Below are 25537 nucleotides of genomic sequence, written 5' to 3'. Positions count from 1 at the left end.
AAAGCTTACACATATAATACATGTAATTCTGTGTATAGGTATACACATATAGTTTAAATGAATTATTTTTCATCTGTGCTGACAATGCTCCCTCCAATAGCCAAAGACTGCCTAACAAAACCCTCAATATCAGGGCTGTCCAAGAGACTCCTAAACACATACCCTATTGCTATTGTTCTTGATTGGCCCCAAGAGGTGGCAGTTAAGTCCCTATTGCTGAAGATATCATGTACTTTAGACATAGGGGGCCTAACAGCTCCTAAGCTGGAACTTACCTGAATGACTCCTCCCTAAAGATTAGCTTTCATGGTACCAGAAGGTACCATGCAAGCTTCCAAAGGGGGAAAGCAACCAACAGCTCTGTCTAGCTATGATGTCTATGAACCCCAACAACAACCAGCATGACGTCATAACCCTAAGCGTGTAGTAGTGGTCGGAGTACCTTGGATAATCAGACTTAAGACCCACTCAATAGGAGAGACCATGCCTGGTACTAAAACCTAACCCAGGGCAAGTGAAGTCATGGGTCTTGGAGGAGAGAGTACTACCACCTTATTAAGAATCAGCACAATCCCTAATCATATTCTAAATATTTGACATCTTACTCACAGGTAAAGGTAATCCTCACCCCTCATCAAGAGAATTTCCCTTTGCAAAAAATGGAGACTGTTGCATAAAACCACAACCCATCCACATGAAGAGTTGTGGAGTCCAGTCCTGAGAGAGACATCTACAAAACCCACCCATACTTATCTAAGGCTTAGAGAACATTGTGAAAGATAGAGTAGATAGATTATAAAAGCCAAAGGCACAGAGTTTGCTGTGAGAATGTGTCTCCTACTAATAAGTTACACCTAATGTGAGCTGAACAAAGACAGCAACACGAGTTGCATAGTAACATGGGTGGGAGAGCCCCCATGAGGTCAACCACAGTCAACTAAGGAATTCTGAGACTGGGAGAATTAGACTTTTTCAGGGAAGAGCACACCAACTGCTTATCTAATACCAAATGATCAGTCCTGGTGATGTGTGTGTGTGTGTGTGTGTGTTGTGTGTGTGTGTTGTGTGTGTGTGTGTGTGTGTGTGAATTCATCCTGAGCAGGTTATATTTAGGACTATATATGTATAAACATATAAACATATAATCATGCAATAACATCAAAAAAGAGGCCCTGAATTTGAAAGAGCAAGAAGGGGCATATGTGAGGGCTTGCAGGGAGGAAAGGGAGGAATAGGTAATTATAGTGTCAAAATTAAAGAAAAAGAAACATTGGGGATAAATAATTATGGGATATAAGACAAGATTGTGGGTATGGATATCATGAACACTAAGGCATTTATTTAAGTGCAAGTTGCATCTTTTATTTTTAAAACCAATTTATTTATTTTATATATGAATATACTGTACACACCAGACACACGAGAAGAGGGCATCGAACCCCATTACAGATGGTTCCAGGAGCCACTCTGTGTTTCCTGGGAATTGAACCCAGGACCTCTGGAAGAGCAGTCAGTGCCCCCAGACCACAAGTTGAATCTTTAATATATGAAAATCACTCATTCATATTATCAGCTATTTGAGTTTTAAATTGTCTTGGGGTGGAGGGGTAGTTTTCATAATGAAATTTATTTAGCAACAGAGTACTTGCTTAGCATGCAAAGAATGCAGTTCTCTACCAACACACACACACACACACACACACACACACACACACACACACACACACACATGTATGTATGTATGTATGTATTTATTTTATATCCTGATCACATCCCCTTTCTCTCTTCTCCCAGTCCTCCCCTTACAAATTCCTCCCTGCATTACCCCTCCCCCTTCAAGAAGGGGACCCCCCCACACACACACTTTGGTTACCACCTGTCTTAGTTTTAGGGTTTTACTGCTGTAAAGAGACACCATGGCCAAGGCAACTCTTATAAGGACAACATTTAATTGGGGCTGGCTTACAGGTTCAGTCCATCAACATCATCAAGGTGGGAGCATGGCAGCATCCAGACAGACGTGGTTCAGGCAGAGCTAAGAGTTCTACATCTTCATCTGAAGGCTGCTAGGAGACTGGTTTTCAGGAAACTAGGATGAGGGTCCCAAAGCCCATGCCCACAGTGACACACCTACTCTAACTAGGCCACACCTCCAAATAGTGCCACGCACTGGGCTAAGCATATATAAACCATCAATCACGTCACACCACCCTTGGGGCATCAAGTCACAGCAGGGCTGAGCACATCTCCCACTGGGGCCTAACCAGGCAATCCAGCTAGGAGAAGGAGATCAATGGCAGAATCAGAGACAGCCCCAGCTCCAGTTGTTAGGGAACCCATATGAAGACCAATCTGCACATCTGCAACAAATGTATAAACAGCCTAGGTCCAGTCCGTGCTCGCTCCTTGGCTGGTGGTTCATTCTCTGTGAGGTCTTAGGGCCCAGGTTAGTTGACTCTGTAGATCTTCCTGTGATGTCCTTGACCCCTCCAGCTCACTCAGTCCTATCCTCCACTCTTCCACAAGACTCCCTGAGCTGTGCCTAATGTTTGCCTGAGGGTCTCTGCATCTGTTTCCATCAGCTGCTGGATGAAGCCCCTCAGAAGACAGGTACGTTAGATTCCTGTTTACAACCATAACAGAGTATCATTAGCAGTGTCAGGGGTTGGCTCTCTCACATAGGATGGGTCTCAAGTTGGGCCTGTCACTGGTTNGGTGTCTCCTCAATCTGCTTTATCTTTATCCCTGTGCATCTTGCCCCAGGACCCTAGGTAGTCCTAGAGGCGCTTCCCGTCCATTTTGGTTCTCTTCCCGTGCCCTCTTCAGCTCCCCTCCCCATAGCTGATACACACCTCCCGCTCTGTTCCCTCCACCCACCTCCGACAACTATTTTATTTCCCCTTCTGAGTGAGATTCTCGAATTCTCCATTGGGCTCTCATTACTTAGTTTCTTTGGATTCCTACCTTATTCCTAAATGTCATGGTTCATGTAGATTTTAAGTGTTTACTATTGAGTATAAAGTTAAAAACTATAGACTTGGGAGCAAGGATATCTGCTTAACTAGCATGTTTCCAGCCTTTCGGAGTTGTTCACAAGTGAGCTAAACACTACGGAGATTCCTAGCCCAGTTCCTAACAAAGGCATTGTCAAATGTATTCCACGCCCAGGACACTGTGCCAAGTGTTGGAGACATGAAGACAAATGAGACGAAGTTGGGAGGATTCTCTCTAAAGAGGCAGCACACATTATTTGTATCAGAACTAAAAGTGCCATGGATCCCCAGAACTCAGGAAACAGAATTGTTACAACTTTGTATTCTTTACACCACACATTTTATAAGCATCATCCCATTTGAAACATGGGATGTGCTATGATCTATGATAAAAAAGAAGGTATTGTAGATATTGAGTGCAAGAGGATGTGATCCATTCAGAGGAATAGGATTGACATACTGGGAAAGATGGGTTAAAGTGCTGTGGTTTGAATGTGTTCCTTCCAAGAAGTTTAATTGCCAATAGAAGACTGGTTAAAGGGTCAGATGGAGCTGTCAGGAAAAGATGAAGGCTTTGCCCTGACAGATGGCACTGATAACTCTATAAAAAGGCTAATAGGGGCTGGAGAGATGGCTCAGCAATTAAGAGCACTGACTACTCTTTCAGAGGTCTTGAGTTCAGTTCCCAGCAACCACATGGTGGCTCACAGTCATCTGTAATGGGATCTGCTGCTCTCTTCTGGTGAGTCTGAAGACAACTATAGTTTGCTCAAATAATATATTTTTTTTAAAGTTTAATAGAACTAGATAGGCCTTTTGGCTTTAACCCTTTCTTTCATTGGAGGACACAGCTATAAAGTGTCATTTCAGAAGCAGAGACTAGGCTCTCACTGCACACCAACCTGCTGGCATCTTGAATTTGGACTACCCAGTCTCCAAATGTGTGAGGCCTGAAGAGGGCATTTGATCCCTTAGAACTAATATTAGAGGCTGTTGTTAGCTATCCAACATGGGTGCTAGGAACCAAATTCAGGTCCACTGTAAGAGTAGCATGTATTTTTAGCTATCTGAGTTATCTCTCAAGATGCCAAATTTTTGTTCTTTATAATTTTTCAACAAATACGTAAAATCATAAATACTAATGGGATTTCATGCAGTGCTTTTTATATATGATATATGCACACACATGTGTACATAAATATGCATACTGTAACATTTAAGTCAGTCCTGGTATGCTGTTCCATAGTGAGGTGGCTATAGATAACAATTTTCCACTGTACATTTCAAAAAGCTAGAAGGATTTTACAGTCTTCATCGTAAGAATGATGAATGTCTGAGGAGATATGTTCAGGATGACTTACAGGTGTTTTGTCTACATATATGTCTGCACACCAGAAGAGGGCATTGGGTCCCATGAGACTACAATTATAGACAGTTGCAAGCCACTATGTAGGTACTGGGAATTGAACTTGGGACCTCTGGAAGAGCAGCCAGTGCTGTTAACTGCCATCTCTCCAGCCTCCAATTTAGGCTTATTTAATTTAATCTGTTCTTTATAATTTACCCAATTGGTGTTGGTTTTTGTAAGAGCAAGAATATTAAAATACTAGTGGGTTTGACATGAGTAAAACATGGAGGGGTGGCACTTTATAGACGAGGCGATGCATGGGCAAAAGCAAGTCTGCAATGATTCCATGTTGCTTTATCTATGTTCACAGCCAGCATGTTTTTCACTTCTTCTGGGATTCTGCTGAATGTCCATATCTTCAATCCTTAGCGTGACCTCACCTGCCTTTCAAAGTCTGGAGAACAATTCCCACCCTTGATCTCTATGAAGATGCTTCATGAATTCTAATGCTGATAGTGAGTTACCTGGGAACACCAGCTTATTCTAAATGCCTAGTTAAAGCCTTGATATATTGGACTATTAAGATAAAACTACTCAACTACCTTATACACACCCTGCAAAACACAGCTTGTTCTTCTACAGGAGGACTGAGATGGAATGCATGCCTTGCCCAGTTCTCCTATGGTTGAATCATCTGATGAAGTTTTAGGTTTTGGGTTTAGAACTGAAAAACAACAAAAGCCTTCTCATCAGGACTTCTTCACCCCTTTCTAACCTGAGTTTTAAACATGATTTTAGCCCAAAGACTAAGGTAACCATGTCTATACCCTGCAGGTTCAATATCCATATGTCCTCTAGAGAGACTTTATACAGGTAGACTATCTTTTTAAATATTCATTTTAAAAATATTTATTTTCTTGAGGTATGCATGTGTATTCATGGGGTCAGAATGAGCGAGCATGTTCCGTCATGCATGAGCTACCTGACTATGGGTGCTGAAAACGGAATTCTGCTCCTCTGGATGAGCGGCAAGTGTCCTTAACACCTGACCAGTTTTGCAATATTTTTATTTAAAAATATGTGTGTGTAGGTACGTGTATGCCACACGTCAGTGGGTGCCTGTGGGGGCCCGAGGGCAGAGGATTACTGTGAAACTTGGAGTTACAGTTTTACAGTTGGGAGCCAACTACAGTGGGTGCTGGGAAACCAAATAAGATCCTCTACAAGCTCTAGAAGTACTCTAACTGGTGAGCCACGTCCTCAGCCTCTTGGGAATACCCTTTCTCCTCCCAAATGTATGTGTTTGCCTGAATATATATCTGTATATCTATATATGCACCACGTGCATGCCTGGTGTCAAGGGAGGCCAGGAGAAAGTTTTGGATCCCCCGGAACTGGAGTTACAGAGAGTTGTGAGCATCTCTATGGTTTCTGAGACTTGAACCCAGGCTCTCTGCAAGGGCAACACGTATTCTTTACCCCTAGCTATGTCTCCGGCCTCGGTTTGAATATTTAAGGAATCTTTTACTGTCTTCAGTTCGCTTGCAACATGTGCTTCTGTCCTTCAGCACCTTATCAGGAATGCTCAAGATGATGTATGTTTTGCTCATGGTCTGTGACGCAGTTCCTTGCCCTAATTCACCTAACCTCCAGAGTGGCCCTGAGTGTGAGCTTATCTGCAGTCATGGAAACTCTTATCCTCCAAGAGTAATTTATCCAAGGTCTCCTGATCAACATAGGAATTGGTTTTGGAGGTTGCATATCTGACCACAAAAACTCTTTCAAAAACGTACTAGCAATGATAACGTGCGTTTTAAAAGTCGGCTTTCTAGTTTTGAAGTCTGTTGAATAGTTACTCATTTAAGAAAAGTTCCCTGTTTTCAGGATTTTATATATTCAGTTTGTCACTTCAGGCTGACCGTTATTACCTGCTTTCTTCAGCAGGCCTAAATAACAAATTATTGATTATGAGATAGTTTATGCTTTTACCTATGTATGTTTCTCTTCATAAAAATGCCTATTGGCATTTTAAAACTTTGTATAACTCTCTGCTGTCCTGTGTAGGAAAAATTTAGGTCCCTTGTTGGAAACTGTGATAATTTGCTTTGTTTTTGAGGGTCTATGGCAAAAGGCAAAAGTTAATCTGGTGGCTTTTTGGTCAGTCCTTGATGAGTAATTGCTCCAGAGCGCAGAGCTGACTGCAGAAAAAGTTCAAGGTGAACTCTTAACTAGATTCCTGGAACAGTGCTCGGCCCCGCCCCGTGGAGGCGTGGCAGCGGCGAGGCGGGGCGCAGTCGCGGGTTATAGGACACGCAGGGCGCTCGCGGGAGTGTAGCCCTCTCGCAGCCGGACACGCGGGACCCACCGACCCTCAGCACTGCGCAGGACTCCGCGGGACCCGGAACCTTCCGACAGGGTTATGGCGGCCGCTCCGGGCGCCCGACTCCTGCGCGCGGCCTGCGCCTCCGTCCCTTTCCGCGGCCTGGACCGCCGTCGGCTGCTGGTCTGCGGGACCGGAGCGGGAACTGCCGTCCCTCCGTGGACCCCGAGTCCCCGCCTGCATGCAGAGGCCGGGCCCGGCCGGCCGCTGAGCGTGTCTGCGCGCGCGCGGAGCAGGTGAGGCGCGGCGGCGGCGATGGGTCCCTCATCCCGCGGCCTGCGTTTCCGCCCGCGACTCCCTTCCGCCTCGCCTCTCGGTTGCTGGCCCCGCGCCGGAGAGCTCTTCCCGTGACCCTAGCCTTCCGGGCCTGGCTCGGGCGGTGTGGGGCGCTGGCTTTGGGGCTTCCTCGGTGGGTTGTCCTTGTCGACCTCGCCGTTGGGGTTGCTTTGTGTTGGCCCTTTGTGCTGACTTCAGGTAGGAAAGGTTAGGAGCGACTGCCTAGTGGGCATGGTAGGGTAAGGGTTTACACCCGCCCAGTTGACCCAGGATAACAGTGTAGCCCTTAGAGGATGATTTAAGGGATAAACGACCCCGTGAAGGTAACATTGCTAGTGCACCTGATCGAAAGTGAGGGCTCAGTAGGCAGCTGCCTCTTAGCAACAATTCTGGGGGTCATAGTGTAGAGAACTCTGTGGTGAATGTTGAGAGAGAGAGATGAGAGATTCCCACCACCACCACCACCGTGGGAGGAGATACTGGGTATATTTGTTCTCAAAGGCACGGTCCCCTTAGGTTTACTAAAGATGAGATTTACTTACAGGTTTCTAAGTGTAGGGACAAGGTGGGAATCATATAATGTCAATGTCAATGCAAAACGCATCTGTTGCTTCAAAGGGAAGATGAAAGTTTCTGCAAAGTGAAACAAGAGTGGTTTTGGTCTGGAGACACAGATTAAGGTTTCCCTGGATTGTATGTTACGTGGTGGAAGAACTTAGCTCAACTTTTGTAGTCACAGTCCCAAAGAAAGTCACAAATCAATGTACTTGCCAAATATATTGCTGGGACACTAAGTGGATCACAGGATTATATAAAGCTAACTTACATATATAGCATTTGGATCGGAAGCCGACTGTTAGAATAACACGTTCCAAACGTCTTTACCTGGTAAACATGAAGCTCAGAAATAGTGTCTGGCGATATGTGGCCATTAAAGGCCTTCACCCAGGGTAACTTTGGCTGTCTCTAGATCTGTGGCAATCACCTCTTCACAACACAAATGTTTGTGCCTGGTGTATCAGTCTGCAAAATATTCAACACGGATACGGCTTCTTCGGAAAACTTGTGTTTGACTCCAGAGCAGAGTATAGCAGGAAACGAAAATGCGTGTACATACATTTGTGCATATGTACAGATATTTTGCATGAAGTGAGAGGGAAATTGTTAGGACCATTCAGTCCTAGTTCTCCTGGCCCCTCCAACCATTCACCCATGGATGCCTTAATTTCTGTGGCAGGTGCTTTCTGGATTTTAAGCTGTGACATACATTATACGTAATCAGTGTGACTACTATTTAAGGGAACACACGTGCTTTTGCAAACTGGTTCCCACAATTTTGTCATTAGGTTTTGGATTCTTTGCTTCTTGACAGAGCTTAAATAAGTTTTCCAGCTCTTATTATCCAGACCTTTGCTGTTAACACAGCAGCTCCCAGTCATAGGTGGTTATTGAACATTAAGACAAGTGAAGCTAAAAAGTATTTAAGTTTCGGGCTTGCAGTCATTTCAAGTACTTAGTGCATGGCGAGTGCCTGTTGTGCTTGGCTTTGCCAGTGCAGGACATTCCTGTTAAGTACACAGTTGTGTTTGGACAGCAATTTTAGGAACTGAGTTTTAAGTTCCACATTTATGTAAGTTCTCAGTAAGTGAGTATTGAAACACTTTTGTTCCCAAGTACCTGATACAATACCTGATATTTTGTAGCAATTTCATCACAAAGGGCTTTCACTGTGCTTTTAAGACAATCCCAAGAAGTATATAGGTAGGTTAGTGGGTGTTTTCCATATTAAGCAGCTAGCAAAACCAGGCCTAGACCTTGAGTAGGTTTTATGCTGCACAGCAGGTGTCAGTCTTTCTTCTTGTATTGCTGCGGATGGAGCCAGGACCCTCTTGCGTGTCAGGCGTGTGAGATACTGCAGTGCTACAGCTGGCAGCTCTGTGGTTCTTACTTCTTGAGTCATTTCAGAGAGCGAAGGTGATGAGGGAAGAAGGGAGCCACAGGCTGCCCCTTTTCCCTTGCTAGTGCCCCAGGCTATGTAGTGAAAGGGTAAGTGCTGCTATACTTTACTGCAATGATTCTCACCCTGAGGGTTGAGACCCCTTTGTGGGGTAAAATAACTCTTTCACAGAGGTGGCCTAAGACCACTGGAAAACAGATATTTACATTTCATAACAGTAGAAAAATTACAGTTATGAAGTAGCAGTGTAAATAATTTTATGTTTGGGGGGTCACCACATCATGAGGAACTGTATTAAAGGGCCACAGCATTAGGGAAGTCAAGAAACACTGCTTTTCTCCATGAAGCCTGGAGACCTACAGGACTATGGCCTTGTTAATGTGTCTGCTGGGGTTGAGCAGAACAAGTGGCTATTTAATTGGCGAATACAGTTTAGAAGAATTACGTTTATTGCACTATTTGAAATATTACCTAGTTCTTAGAAAGGGCTGTGTGTATGTGGCAGAGGCTGGGCTGGGGTGGGGTGGGAAGGTCTGTACAATTGACTAATCAGTTGTTGAGAGTAGACAGAAGTTAACGCTAGTCATGTGTATAGCGTTTTAAGGAATAAAGTATTCCATAAACTTCCTCTGTTGTAACTGTTTCTCTCAGTTGGTTAAATTAAAAACAGTTTATCCTAAGGATGTAGCTCAGTTAGTAGAGTGCCTGTGTAGTATGTGTGAAGCCCTGTTTGATCTCTGACACCACATAAATTGGGTGTGGTGACATACTTGTAATTCTAGCACTTGGGATATGGAAGCAGGAGGATCCAAGTTCAAGACCATCCTTGGCTATTGGAGTAGTGGAACTTAGCCTGAAATAAGTAGGAATCTGTAAAACAAACCAACAAAATACTTTAATGCTTTAATCAATAGAGTCACTATTCTGTTTTACCTGCATATAGGAGTGGTTTCCATGGTCACTTCTATAAAAGTGCTATTGGAAGCGAGACCAGACAGAAGCTGTTTTTTTCTGGCTCTTAGGTTCTCTGCTCTTTCACTTGAAGAGTTACCTTTCCAGTCTTCCTTGTCCTTAATGAATCACTTACTAATCTTAGCATTTGTTAACTAGGGTTGCATACCTTTAGTACAGTGTTTGTCAACTTTCCTAATGCTGTAACCCTTTAATACAGCTCTTCGTATTGTGGTGACCTCAACCATAAAATTACTTTTCTTGTTACTTCATAAGTTGCTACTATTATGAATCATAATATAAATATTTAACATGCAAAATATCTGACATGATCCCTGTGAAGGGGTCAGTCCCACTCTGAAAGTGAAATCACTGCTTTAGTACATAGTAGCTATTGTAAATGTTAATTAACTCTTAGTTCTTAATATGGCCTAGTCAGGCCCCCAATAATCGAGACTGAGTCCCATGGATTTATGCAACAAGTTTAGCAGAATTACTGTACAATTATCCCCAATCTATTTTTCTGTATCTTAGTCTGGCTAATTTTCAGCTGTGCTCCCTAAGTTACTTGCTGTTTGAGTCTTGCTTGGACTCCTTTTTTGCTCTATCAACCTGACTAAGGTACAGTCCTTAGGAGGCCCTTCTCCTGGCCACGTGCGCATGGTCCATCTCCTCTCACATTGGCCTCTTCTTGTCTTCCTTCTCTTCTCCACTTCTCTTCCTTCTTGTCCTGAGACCCCCCAGCCCAGTAACCAAAACCCTGATTACCCCTATTCTCCCCAGAAATTGTAGCCAAATATGTTTATTTACCCAGGCAGAGGAGATTAGCAAACAAGGTTTATATGACATCACTTGGTCTACATGAGAATGTGCTCGCTGACCTGCAGTTAGATCTTGGGGGCCAGGGTTCAACATTTGAATACATACCCGCAACGAGTAGCAGTTCAGGTTCCTAGCAGCAAAAAGAACTTGGGCTTTAAATAAAAAATCCATGTTTGAACTCTACTATGGTTTAGCCATTTTGTACGTTGTCAAACTGTAAGATAAATGACAAGAGGCTGATGTTAAAGTGATTTTGAAATTTTTTTGTTGTGAGTTTAGCTCTTGTGTGTTCTAGAACAGCAATTGTGTGTTCTAGAACAGCAATTCTTAAGTCCCTGGCTTTGAGTAATTCCTCTTGTGTGTTCTAGAACAGCAATTCTAAAGTCCCTGGCTTTGAGTAATTCCATAAACATCCTGTTTACTGTAGCTTAGTTTCCAGGCATTTGTCCATGTCTTAGCTTTGCGATTCATATTGCCATATGGGTTGGGACAGTCCCATCTGGTTTTTCAAGTTTTAAAAGCCAAACAAGTACACATGCACTCGTGCGCGCGCGCGCATACACACACACACACACACACACACACACACACACACACACACACACACACTATGTAGTCCAACTGGCTCAAATCCTTGCCTCTTAAATCCTTTTTTAATTTGTAATTTTACAGAATCTCTTAGTCTTGAGAGCTATTGTCATTCTCAGTTTTACCTTGAAAAAAGAAAATAGCTGTTGGGTAGTTTATCGTCCCAAATCCTCAAGTATGAGGACACTTGACCTACAGAGCCTGGGCTGCAACTAAGGCAAAGAAGAGCATTTTCCTGACTCTGTCTCTGGAGCCACACAAGAGAACTCTTTCCCTGTTTTCCGACAGTCCTGGGAATCCTGACGCATGCTAGAGGTGCTAGGCAAGTAAAAGCACTTGTTTCTAAAGACCTCGTGCACCACCAATTAAAAGAAAGGTGTGGCATAGACCAGTTTTTGCAGGCAACTACAATTGCAATTTTTAAATTTGCTTTTAATTTTGTAATTGCTTTTACACAAGCAAGTTTTTATATCATTTTAGTTTTAAAAATATTAGAATTCATTTATTGAAAAGAGTGATGAAAATTTTTATTGATATTTTAAAATACATTTCTATTGGGCCTTTCTAATCAGCAAGATCCTTTTATCCAGGGCCATACTAACAACAGCATTATCCACTTGGGGGTGGGAGGAGTGTCATCTGACATTTTTGTGAAATGATTTAATGATTAGATTTTTGCTTCTGAAAAACATTTGTAACCCTGGAATTACTTAGTTCTGAGTTTTAATTCCAGTGAGGTTGGCTTTTATTGAGACAGAGGTAGTGGGGGTGTGGAGGTAGGGAGTGGGTATTGTCATCTATTGGTAGTTACTTATTGTAAGTCTGTATCTTCTAAGTGTTGATAATGGAGGGGGAAGCGTCAGGTGTTAGGATAAGGGCTGTTTCTCACATTTTAATGCTGTTTGGTAGAAAGGAAAGCAATTTAGGCTTGACTAGATGATAGATGACAGTAAAAACACATGCAGAAGTGTGCATCCTTTGAGGGTTCTATTCTGTTGAATTTTGAATATACCATGTGGACTAAAAATGAAATACTCAAAGACTCACAAGAGAATAAAACAGCTGTCCTTTGGGGCCAGAGTCTCACTAAGCAGACGACGCCTGCACGGTAGTGACCCTGGGGCTAGTGGAATGACTTGTTTTTATAGAGAACCGCAGTCAACCTTGACCTTGTCTATTAGGACTATGGTCACAGATACATTGTTTTCCTAAGAGCTTGTGAAAGCAAAATAGGTTTCCTGAACTGAGGGTGTAGTGTGGTGGTCAAGTATGTGCTCAGTGTGTGTGGGGGTCTGGAGTTAATCTCTGGATGAAGACTAACCCGAATCACTGTTGCTGTCATAACAAAGCCCAACAGACTTCTGGGGGGTAATGATTGCTGAGTGTTTCCGCATATCTGTGGCCTATGGGGAGACTGACTCCATCCCCACCAGGTTACTGAGTCAGGAAGGTAGTTTTCATTTGTTTTAAGGTGCTAGAGTATGTCCTCCTCGGTGTGGGGTGGGTGGATAGACCCTCAGTTTATCCCATCTTCTACATGTATGCAGGTTTATTGATTTGGCCTTGCAGGTTAAGTAGTGATTTAATTCTTCTTTCATTGATACTGTTGTGTGAGTATATTATGTGTGTGTGGGCACCCATGGCACATATGTGAGTGTATTGATGGTGTTGGGGGGGGCACCATGGCACATCTGTAAAGCTCAGATGACCACTTCTTGGAGTTGGTTCTCTCCTCCCTTTACATGACTTCCAGGGATCCGACTTAGGTGGCAAGAGCCTTTATCCTCTGAACTATCTCCCTAGCCCTTAAGATACAGTTAGAAATTACTAAAAGTACTGAACTGCTGCTTCCTTTCCCAGCTCAGAAGATAAGATAACAGTCCACTTCAAGAACCGAGATGGTGAGACGCTAACGACCAAGGGAAAAATTGGCGACTCTCTGCTAGATGTTGTGATTGAGAACAACTTAGATATCGATGGGTTTGGTAAGTGTTTCTGAAACTTTCCAGGTAGCCTTCGGAATAAGTTACAGGTTTTATTTTTGTTTTTTTTTTACTTTAAACTCTGATGTTCTAAGGAAATATTATAATTTAGGACATGTTACTCTTTTTTTTTTATTTTTTGTAAAGATTATTAGAGTAGAGGCTGGAGAGATGGCTCAATGATTAAAGCCACATACTGCTCTTCCAGAGTTCTGTTCCCAGCACTTAGGTCAGTTGCCTTATTGCCTCTGATTCTGGCTCCCAGGATCTTACACCCTCTCCTGTCTTTTCAACACGTGCACACATATGGCACACACCCAGGCAGAGACATACTCACATATACACTAAAACGAACCAGATCGATAATGTAGTAACACTACTGTTTACTTCTGGAAAGGAACTCAAATAGCCACTTGGCTCAGAGGTCTATTGTGGCCCATTGCCTGCTGTGTGCCTGTTTGCTGCAAGCCCGAGCAGATGAGAGATCAGCTCAGAAGTAGTAAATACCATAGCACAGAACAGTTTTCAATCATTATAATTTAATTTTAAATGCTATTGTATCTTCTTAGAACAGGTAGTATATTCTAAAAATAAGTATTATGTAGAAATTTTTTGTTCCTGTACTTCTGACCTTATTGTCAAATCACACGTACAAAACTGGTGTTCCCACCCCTCCATCTTACACCTCTGGCAAGCACTGGCTGTGCCTAAATGGCTCTTTTCTGAGGGTTCTTTGGCTTGTTGCCATCTATGTCACCTGGGAAGTCAGATTTTTGGGCTCAGGAAGTCTGTCAGATATGTTGTACTTATTTATTATTTTGTTTGTGCATGCACACACAAGCATATTTTTTATGTGTGGCTTGCTGACAACTTGGCGGACTCAGTTCTTTCCTTTTTTCTACTGTGTGGGACCTGAGGACCAAACTGAGTTTCTTAGGTTTGGTGGCAAGCACCTTTACCAGACGAGCTGTTTTGTCAGCCTAGCAGTGTGTAGCAAGATGTTCCCGTGATGTGGACGGCACATGCTAGATTTGAAAAGCACTAGTCTAGAGCAGGGCTCCTTACATCTTTCCACTTGTAATTCCTTGTTGTTCAAGACATTTTATACAGCCTTGGGTGCTGTTTAGAGTTACACAAACCAGACGTTTACTGGTAATAAGTTACAAGTTTATTTTAAATCAAGTAGATGCTTGGTTTTTTATATAAAGAACTAAATCTTTTTATTTTATTTATTTTTTATTGGGGGGTGTTTTAAGGTGGAGTCTGTCTACATAGCCCTGGATGCCCTGCTGGTTTTGAACTCATAGAGCCAACTGTCTCTACCTCTCAAGTGCTGGGATTAAAGCCTGACTGTGTCGATTCAGGGCATGGTTTACTTCCTACTGTAAGAACTATTGCTAGTTCTTTTCTTCTCCATTTCTCATTACGTATTAAATCTCCATGTTAATGCTTGTTGCAATTTTTCTTATTAGAAGCAGCATCCCTCTCCTTAGATAATAAATGCTAAAAAGCTGTTTCCTGAGTGCTGGAGTCATAGGCATGTGCTCCCAAGCCCAGCTAAACTGCACTTTTAATTAAGTTTTGCTGAAATACTCTTTCACAGTGGGTTCTAGTATGCTGAACAGTAATGGAGACTGGACTCTGGGATCAGACAGATTATGGTTCTCAAACCAACATTGTCACCTGAGACCTAGGGTATGCTACTGGAACTTCTTTGTGCCTGTTTTTATGGTCTGGAGAATAGAGGTAATAACAGTTCTGCCCTCACTGTGTTGTTCAGGATACAGCAGTGAAGGGCTTGTCATGTGCTAAGTTTGGGAAAAGCAGTAGTGTTTGTGGCATTTTAGTTTGGTCTGTTCTCACCCCACAGATCTGGAACATCCTTGGAAAGCAGCAGCCCTGTAATTTCTAGTGTTGGTGAAAACTGTCTCTGTGTGACTATGGAAGGCAGCCTGGGTCTGAGGTGCTCAGAGATGTCCCATTCCCAGAATATGGTCCCTGTTTTCCTTGCTACAGTCTCCTATCTCAGTCTAGGGAGTTCCTTGATCCCTCTTGCAGGTTGCTGATGGTGAGAGCTTTGTCTATAGAGCATTCACATAAAGTGATCAGCTTTGTTGGTTTGTGAAACCAGCTGGGGTGAGCAAGAGCCAGCTACATAGTGAATGGAATACCTATGGGTGAGATGCCCACAGCAGGCTTTGAGCGGCTTTGGGATCTGCAAGACCCAGAGACTCTACTTCTACTCTCACATCTCTGGCTGACCTTGAGGTGTCTTACAAGCAGGAGTAAAGACACAAATTGCTTGGTTGTTGAGGGATTCACCTAGTTACCTGAGCCTCTTGGCACCAGCACGAAAGCCTCTGGCTATCATTTAGCTGGTCAGATTCCCATACTGAAAAGTTCAAGCTTTAGAGAATTTATATAGAACAATGACTGGAAAGCAGATAGCAGCAATGACCACCAGTGAGCACAACTTAGCAAAGCTGGTGGCAGGGTGAGTTCCTATTCCCTGAATTTTCACATTGTGGTATCTGCAGTATGCACAGACAAAGACATTCAAGAGATACAAAGAGCAATATAAGGTTCTTATTTGAAAAAACAAACAAAAAGCTGTCAACATAAATTGTTAGTAAGGAGACCCAGGTGTTAGATTTATTAGACACCTTTTTGTTGTTGTTGTTGTTTTGAACAGGGTTTCTCTCTGTAGCCTCGTCTGTCCTGGAGCTAGCCAAAAATGTTAGGCCAGGTTTAAAAACTGTATGGCAGTGTTCTTTGGCATGTTCTAGACCTACATCTATATGTAGAAGCTTTTAGCACACTCTGAGAACATGCAAAAGCAACTGTTTTTCCAGCCCTAAATGTTCTCAAGTTAGATGAAAGCTGTAACCAAGCAGGGCTTTTTTTTTTTTTTTTTTTTTTTTTTTTTTTTTTTTTTTTTTTTTTTTTTTGTCATTTTCTCTGTAGATTCAATTTCACTTTTAGGAAGAGACTCTTGTCCTGGGCAGTTTATTTTAGAGATGTTTCTAACAGAACAGATTAGCAAAAACAACTGCCCATCAACAGAGAACTGATAGTCATAGACTATAAGGCTCTGTACAGTTGTATGAGACAGTTCTAGAAGAGTTAAGAATTAAACACCAGAAGGGAGCTGTTTTGTTACAAAAGTCCTTCTACTGTATTTGTTATTGTTCTGTTGCTGTGATAAAACACCTGACCTACTGTATCCTTGTTGGCCTGAAATTATGTATCTGAGGTCAGCCTTGAACCCCTGATCTTCCTTCTTTATCTCTGAGTATATGAGCCACCATGCCTGATTTCTGTCATGCTGGAGAGTAAACCTAAAGCGTCCTGTATGCTAGGCAAGCACTCCACATTCCAGCTTATTGGCTTCAAACTAGCATCTTAGAGAAGTTGATTAATTTTAAAAAACATAGAAAAACACAACATCTTTTGCAGGAATTTTACTGTGAAATATTTATTTTATGAAGTGTTGGTGTAAAATTAAATACATATTGTGAATCAAAGTTAAAACAGTGTTTTCCCCCTAATCCCTTTTTAGTGTGGTTGAGCAGGGTTTTCTGCCTAGGCTCGTTTGTCCACTCTGTCACTCAGTCTGAGACTTTGGGTTAGGGCCCTAACTTCTTATCTTGTCTTCTCTCCAATAGAGTGGGGCTAATACTAGTAGTTACTCCATACAGTTGCTGCGAAGATCAAATGAGTTAATCTGAGTGTATCAGGATCTTTTCTATTGTGATAAAACTCCCTTGACCAAAGGTGACTTAGGTAAGAAGGCGTTTATCTTGGTTTGATACGGTTCCATATAGAAAGTCCATAATAATGAGGGAGACATGGCAGCAGGTGGTCTTGGCAGGAAGCTAACAGATCACATCTTCAACCACAGATGTAAAGGAGAGAGAAGGAACTGGAAGTGGTGAGGTTACAGACCAAAAGCCTTACCCAGTGACATGCTTCTTCAGCGAGGCTGTACCTCCTAATGGTTTCTGTGGCATCCCCAAAACAGCATCACTTACTGAGCTCGCCATGTGCCTGACCAAGTCCATGGTTTCTTCAGTATCTCCATGAGATTCCATGTACTCTCATCTACTCTGTGACTATAAGCCCTTCCTAGATGCTGATAGAGATTAACTTTCCATCTTTGATTAGTTCTCTCCTCTGATCTTGAACTTGTACATTCAACTCCCTACTTTATGTTTCTTTTTGGAAACCCCAAAGGTATTTAGAACGCAATTATTGATTTTTTTAAACATGTACTTATCTCCTCCACCACATGTGTATAATACTTGTGTGTGAGTATAGGTGCACACTTGCTATAACACGTATGTGTATAATACTTGTGTGTGAGTATAGGCACACACTTGCTATAACACGTATGTGTATAATACTTGTGTGTGAGTATAGGCACACACTTGCTATAACACGTATGTGGAAGGCTAGAGACAGGTTAGAGGAGTTCGTTTTTCCCACCATGTGCATTGTGAGCATAAATCTCAAGTCAAGCAATCAAGCTTGGCAACAGTTGTCCTTACCTGATGAGCCATGTTGCTGGTAAAAATCATGTTCTTAAAACAGCCTTTGCCCCTCCCCTAAAGCAGTCTTTCCTCCAGCATTTCCTGTATTCATCATGAACACTATCCAGCTACTGCAGGCTGGAGCCTGAGCAGCAGGTTTTTTCCTGGTACATCAGCATCTCCTCTTCCTTAAGCCTCCAGACGCTTCTTTTGGCTCCATTATCTTTATCACTTGGCTCTATGAAGCCACTGGACCTGTGAACCTGCTTCCAATCAGCTCTGAAGCTGGGGTGATTGTCTGACATCAGCTGTATTAGTTTTCTGAGTAAAACCACAAAGGATTTGCCATTGCATTTAAGATTAAATCCATATTCCTCATTGACCTAAAGGCTACACATACTATGCTCCCCACTGCTCTTCCCCTCCCCCTTCACTTCTCACTGCTCTTCCTAGTGTAGCAATGCTGACCTCTTAGAAGCTGGAGCTTACACCAAATCACCACTTTTCAAGACTTCATGTGCTCCTCTGCCAAGACACCTCTGCTAAGGTACCATCTTCTCTCCCTCATTCCACAAATGCATACTTACTATTCTGTATCAAGTGTCTTTGTATTAGTCCCTTATAGCATACAGGAGAAATGCATAGTAGATGGTGACACATGTTATGGAAGAAATGGCTGGATTCTAGGGTGTAGGATACTGGGCTTAGGTAACAAAAGAAATCTTCCTTCACCTAACCACCCAGTCCCTAGTGGGGTTTCTCTCTTTACTCCCAACCCATTATAAACTTGGATCGTTGTAGCACCCAGTCTGTGATAGTCTGTCATTCTCTGGTCTACCTCAGACCATGCTTTCATAGCATTTACCACATTTCTGTAATTCACTTCTGTGTTCTGCTTCCATTGGTCTCTGGTGAGCAATACAGTCACTCTCAATTTATAACTTACTGTATATGAGGGAATGAGGCAATAAGTGAACCAAAATGGACAGTTGTAAACTTGGGAAGTAATACAATACATAAATATTCTTTCTACCAACTTGTATGTTAATAGATCAGTTTTTCAGTATTGTGCGTTTCAGTACTCTGCCACTTGGGGGCAGTTACACATCTGTGATTAAATTGATCTAGCTCATCATTTCAAACTTTTTTTCTTCTGTATGTTTCATATGCCTGTCTCATGACTATCCAAGATAAGAGGTTCTAGTAATGTTTATAGAAGTCTGTATTTCTGCTTGCTGTTATGCGTAGTGTTGTATTTCTCTTATGCTAGATCATCCTTTGAACAAAATGTTTATATATAATTTTATATTTTCAATCTGTAACTTCCAACATAGCTGTATTCTAGGTTTTGGTTAGGAAAGGGGTTAGGTATGGGTGGGTGGCTCACTTTATCTTATCAGCATCGTAAGTGGACAGAATGATCTTAACCCAAGACTTTCATATAGGAAACATCCTATTAGCAAATTCATAAACTCAAATTTCATAAACGGAAAGTAGAAATTTCATATATCTATAGAGTGTACCTTTATTATCTCCATTCACTACTACTTCCCTCCAGCTTCCTTTAGTGTTCTCTACCCTGTCTTCCTTTAAACTTCTTGACCTCCTTTTGGTTATTAATAACCCCAAAGACCAATTAGTGCTGCTAACATGTATGAGTATAGGACCATCCATCAATTGGGGCATGGCCAACCTACCAGTGTTGTCATGTCCTCAAAAGAGAGTTACTCTCTCTCTCTCTCAGCAACCATCAACTGCCAGCAGTTCCTTTGCCAAGGGAACTCTTGCATCCATGCTGGATTTTCGACTGGCTTGATCCTGCGCAGGCAATCACAGCTGCTATGTATTGCAGCAGCTGTGCCATGTCCAGATGTCAGCATTTTACAGCTTTCCTCCTCATCAAACAGTGCTTCACACTCCTTCAGGCCCTCTTCCACAATGTTCCCTGAGCCTTTGTCACTTTGACCAATTATGAGTCTCTGTGTTAACCATTACCTACTGCAAAATCAAGCTCCTTCCACCCGAGTTGAGAACAACACAAATCTATGGTTGTAAACATGAATATTTAGAAGGCAGTTGGACAGCTTAACAATAAATTCCTAGGGCCTGTGATCTCTCTTGTCGTGGACTTTTGACCAGATTTACAATAACAGGCATGAAATCCCTTCTGTGCAGCCAGCTTAAAGAAATGCAAATCAAAACAACCCTGAGATTCCACCTCACACCAGTCAGAATGGCTAAGATCAAAAATTCAGGTGACAGCAGATGCTAGCGAGGATGTGGAGAAAGAGGAACACTCCTCCGTTGTTGGTGGGATTGCAAGCTTGTACAACCACTCTGGAAATCAGTCTGGCGGTTCCTCAGAAAATTGGACATAGTACTACCGGAGGATCCAGCAATACCTCTCCTGGGCATATATCCAGAAGATGTCCCAACCGGTAAGAAGGACACATGCTCCACTATGTTCATAGCAGCCTTATTTATAATAGCCAGAAGCTGGAAAGAACCCAGATGCCCCTCAACAGAGGAATGGATACAGAAATTATGGTACATTTACACAATGGAGTACTACTCAGCTATTAAAAAGAATGAATTTATGAAATTCCTAGCCAAATGGATGGACCTGGAGGGCATCATCTTGAGTGAGGTAACCCAATCACAAAGGAACTCACACAATATGTATTCACTGATAAGTGGATATTAGCCCAAAACTTAGGATACCCAAGATATAAGATACAGTTTGCTAAACGCATGAAACTCAAGAAGAATGAAGACCAAAGTGTGGACAATATGCCCCTTCTTAGAATTGGGAACAAAACACCCATGGAAGGAGTTACAGAGACAAAGTTTCAAGCTGTGATGAAAGGATGGACCATCTAGAGACTGCCATATCCAGGGATCCATCCCATAATCAGCTTCCAAACGCTGACACCATTGCATACACTAGCAAGATTTTGCTGAAAGGACCCAAATATAGCTGTCTCTTGTGAGACTATGCCGGGGCCTAGCAAACACAGAAGTGGATGCTCACAGTCAGCTATTGGATGTATCACAGGGCTCCCAATGGAGAAGCTAGAGAAAGTACCCAAGGAGCTAAAGGGAACTGCAACCCTATAGGTGGAACAACATTATGAACTAACCAGTACCCCAGAGCTCTTGTCTCTAGCTGCATATGTATCGAAAGATGGCCTAGTCGGCCATCACTGGAAAGAGAGGCCTTGGACATGCAAACTTTATAGGCCCAATATAGGGGAATGCCAGGGCCAAAAGAATGGGAATGGGTGGGTAGGGAAGTGGGGGGGTGGTATGGGGGACTTTTGGGATAGCATTGGAAATGTAATTGAGGAAAATATGTAATAAAAAAAATAAAATCCAGTCAGAAAGTTGTTGATTACCCTATGACATGACAACCATGCCACTGTTGCACCAAGGGCACATCTTGCCAATCAGGTTAGTATTGGAGCATGCAGGGTCTAGTGCTGGATGAGAACACTGATGCAGTTTCCTTCCTCAGCCTCCAGCAGCCTGAGAGTCTGACCATTTCCAAATAGTAATTATCACAACCTATGTTGCCAATACATATAATTTATTTATACTCATGATTCTTGTAACTCCTAGGGGAGGTTGGTATAGTTACTATTAAGATAATTGAAGCATGGAAAGTAAAGAAGCCTACCATGACATATAACAGAAGAGGTAGTTATAGGCGGGGAACTCATATGTTCTTGAGCTTCATTTCTTTACTACTGTGTTGTGTACTCCAGGCTATCTGGCTAGTAAAATTCTGAGAGATCTTGTGTATAAATATGTGTATGTGTGTTTGTGTATGTGTGTGTACATATATGTGTGTATATCAAATAATTGGTTTTATGGTTTATTAAAATTGCACACTTGATTTCTGTACCTATTTTATTTGCCTGTGACCTGTGGTCACATAAAAATTTCTCACTTGGAAGTGGGACATGAGTGGAAAGTTCAGGAAGCCCTGGCTTATATGGTTGAGTTTCTTTGTGAGGAGATTTCCAAATGAAGTCGGAGGTTGTTTCTCAGCAGATTCTGCCTTGATTTGGCTGGATGACATGATTTTGTTAGATTCCTTTGTAGGGTACCTGGATCATAATAAGAACTGAATAAATAACTGTTAAATTAATGGTTTAAAATTGAGCAAAGGTCTGGCAAGATGGCTCAGCAAGGAAAGGCACTTGTCAACCACATCTGGCAACCAGAGTTTGGTCATTGAAACCTGCATCATGGAAGGAGAGAACTAACTCTCACAAGCTGTTCTCTGACTTCCACATTCACTCTGTACTATGCATGCACATATGTGCACATACATACACAACACACAAATGTAAAATAAATACAATCTAAATGTGGAACACAAATATTCACAGTATTTGAGTCTGTTTGATTAAACCCAATTATTTAGAGGACTGAGAGAAAAGAATGATTAGCTTTATTTAGTGTAGGTTAGATGCTTTCTCTTATACAATGCAAGTCCTTATTGGTTGTTTTGAGCTCTCCAGACAAGGTGAATTGTGTGCAAATGATTATATGCACCATTGCTATATGTATTTCAGAACAACGCATCTTTACGTGTCTGTGTGTCTCAGTTATGAACGTGTATACATTTTAATATTCGAATTGTATGACCTTCATGGTCCCCTCGCATTATCTGTTCAGAACCTTTGTGAAGTACTGAGTGATTTACAACTGTGTGAGGATGGGCGACCTATTCCTGACTCATGATTATTCAGTATTTCAGCCCTTTTAAGTGTGCAGCTGATTCTAAAACTTAGGCGCATTTTGCAGTAGCCAGGTGTGCACGGCTACAGTGGATGGCATGGTCACCTTGTGCTGCTTTTACAGGTGCGTGTGAGGGAACGTTGGCTTGCTCTACTTGTCATCTTATCTTTGAGGATCACATATATGAGAAGTTAGATGCCATTACTGATGAAGAGAATGACATGCTTGACCTGGCTTTTGGACTAACAGACAGGTGAGTAGATTTTGTTGGTTTTGTTTGAAGGACAGGATTATAACTATTGGTCAGGGTGACTCACACTCATACGTGCAGAGATTACAGATATAAGGCACAAAACCTGCCTTGTCAGGTAAGGGTTTAAAGTTGCTTCATTGTTATCAACAACCTGGAAAAATCTGCATTAATATTCCTTTAGGTCTTAGGTCATATGCATGAGTAGAAGTGCCCTTGTGGGTATAGCACAAGTTACGAAGTCTGGGGATATTTCTCTTTCACTGTCCACAGGCCTCCATGAAACTTCTTTTACAAGTCAAAGAATTAATTGGTAGTAATATAATTTCTAAATTGTAATATATCTTTTTAGTCTATTTATGCCAGGAATTAATATTTATCACAATTTATTAGGATGGAATTAAATGGAATACTTTTTATAGTATTCTTGAAGGACAGATTTGATAATTGAACAAAATTATAGTGGAGAATTTTACCTGTTTGAGAGAATTGAGTTTTCAAAGAAACTTAATATATAGTAGTAATTACGTTAAGGTGACTAGTTATTTTTCTAAGTGTATGTTAAAGAAATTAATCAGAGCTTATTAATTAGTAGGTAGAGTTTCTCTTAAACATGGCAAGCTCCACAGAACAGATGGCATTAGTGATACTATTTTTTAATTCTCCAGTCTCAGAGTCAAGGAAGACTTCTCCTGGATTTACTGTTTCAAGGCATAATTAAGGAGGCTTATTACTTACTGAGAGTGGGTTTTGTTTAACTATATTTTGCTACCTTAATGAATAATTTTTAAAAACTTGATTAGTTTACAACAATTCATTTTATATTTTAAGCAGTTATGGTGGTAATAGTTTATTTATTTCGGTTTGTTCCTTTTATACTTCATCTCCCTATTTTTCATTCTGTTTAGTTTTCAGTGCAAAGGGCCTTGCTCATGCTAGATAGAGTGCCCTGTCAGTTACCTATATTGGGATAATATTACTATGTACTGTAAAGATTGTCATAGTGTGTAGTTCTTACTATGCCACTTTAAACTCCAGCCCCCGCCCAGGGAATATTGGATCTGTGGATGAAACCCACACACGCACGCATACACACACGCACACACACCTAAATTTCAACCTGCCTTATTGGTCCTATTGCTGGGTGCTTCTAATCTCCCTCGGCTAGCGTGCCCTCCCCAATACTCTTAGCTTAACTCCTCTTAAACTGTCCTCAGCTTAGTTGCATTTCTAATCTCCTGCCTGGGGAAGCAGCCTATGGCTGCTCCACCTGAGATCCCACACGGCTGGTCTCCTTTTCTCCCTCCGAAGTATGATAAAATCTCCCTTCCTCTTTCTGTATCTCTTTGCCTCCTCCTGCAGGGACCTGGAAGACCCACCTATTTCCTTCAGCCTAGCAATTGGTCCCTGACATCTTTATTAATTGATCAAGAACCAAATGGGGAGTAGGACCTTAGCATCAGAACCACCCCATACAGATTGTCTCTGTATTATTCAAATGTTGATATCTGTGATGTCAGAGAGTTGAATGAAGACTGGACTTTGGTATGGTTCACATAACTATATCATATTTTGCAAACACTCTCTCATCTTCTGATTGACTTATTAAAAAGCAGATGGTCTATAACAAGGCAGGAAGTAGGAAGTGAGACTTCTGGGAGGAGATAGGATCCCCAGGACAGAATTAGGCACAGGAGATTCACCACCAAGACAAGTAAGTCAGACATGTGAAACTAGCCATGTGGCAGACAGAGAATAGAATAAATGGGTTAATTGAATTATGAACTAGTTGGGGAACAAACCTAGCTTAAGGCCTAGACATAAATAAATAAGCCTCCATGTCATTATTCAGGAACTGGGGCAGACAGAAAAAAACCAAATGGTTACAAATGGCACCCCATGTTTGGTGCCAAATACTGTTTTTAACAAAATCTCAAATGTTTGATTTTACCAATGGGAGCCAACCAATGCTGGGGTGAACTTCGACTTCCTGTGTGTCTCTCTATCCATCATCCTGACTTCCTCTTACTCATTATGATTATTTTCTATGTTTACTCTCTGGCTGCTGGTTGCTTGCTCTGCCCCTTGACCTATGGCTGACTTTATTTAATCCTATTTACAATAAACAGAAAACTCTTGGATTAAAGGTGTGTGCTAGTGCTAGGCCACACCACAACTAGAAACAGGTTTTTTCCAGTAAATAACACAGTCTTAGGGTTCACAGTGTGATCAGAATTCCTTCAACACAGTTCCGTCTCCAGCCTCACCTCTGTCTTATGGAGGTAAGACTAATACCTTTGGAAGAGACTGAGAACACCATACCTTTTTACATGCAAGCTCATTGTGTCAGGCTGCTCTGACCCAGAGCTCTTCTCTGTCCTCATGTGTGCCTGTTCTCCCATCACTACCTGCAGTGCTCTGCTGAGCCTCACTGACAGGTGCTTCACTTTGTAAATTAATAGTTCCTTATGGAGTAGCCTTGTCTCATTCATCATATGAACATGTGCCATATCTGACTAGCTCAGTAAGGCCTCCCAAGTCTAAAGTCTATCTGGATTGCCTTTTGTTTTGGTTTGTGGGTTTTGTTTTGTTTTTGGCTCTTGCAGATAGAGCTCAGTGCATAATTGGGTATTGTCAAGGCTGTTTCTAGTTCTACAAAGAAGAACTACTGGCCGGGCGTGGTGGCGCACGCCTTTAGTCCCAGCACTCGGGAGG

At 42.0% G+C, this 25537-nt stretch overlaps 1 protein-coding gene across 1 annotated transcript in view; it reads left to right on the top strand.

Annotated features, from left to right (window-relative positions):
- Window positions 1–6619: 6619 nt before the first annotated feature.
- Fdx1 (ferredoxin 1) overlaps window positions 6620–25537 on the top strand; it is a 21956-nt gene continuing 3038 nt past the window's right edge. The window contains exons 1-3 of the mRNA XM_021171205.1: window positions 6620–6957; window positions 13176–13300; window positions 22696–22825. Of these exons, the coding sequence (XP_021026864.1) occupies window positions 6761–6957; window positions 13176–13300; window positions 22696–22825 (452 nt within the window). The 5' untranslated portion in view covers window positions 6620–6760. The remainder of the gene's footprint in view (window positions 6958–13175; window positions 13301–22695; window positions 22826–25537) is intronic.

Source organism: Mus caroli, chromosome 9 (assembly GCF_900094665.2).
Source record: "Mus caroli chromosome 9, CAROLI_EIJ_v1.1, whole genome shotgun sequence".
Taxonomy (NCBI): domain Eukaryota; kingdom Metazoa; phylum Chordata; class Mammalia; order Rodentia; family Muridae; genus Mus; species Mus caroli.
The sequence above is the reverse complement of the archived record's forward strand: the minus strand, read 5'-3'. Positions and strand labels throughout refer to the sequence as shown.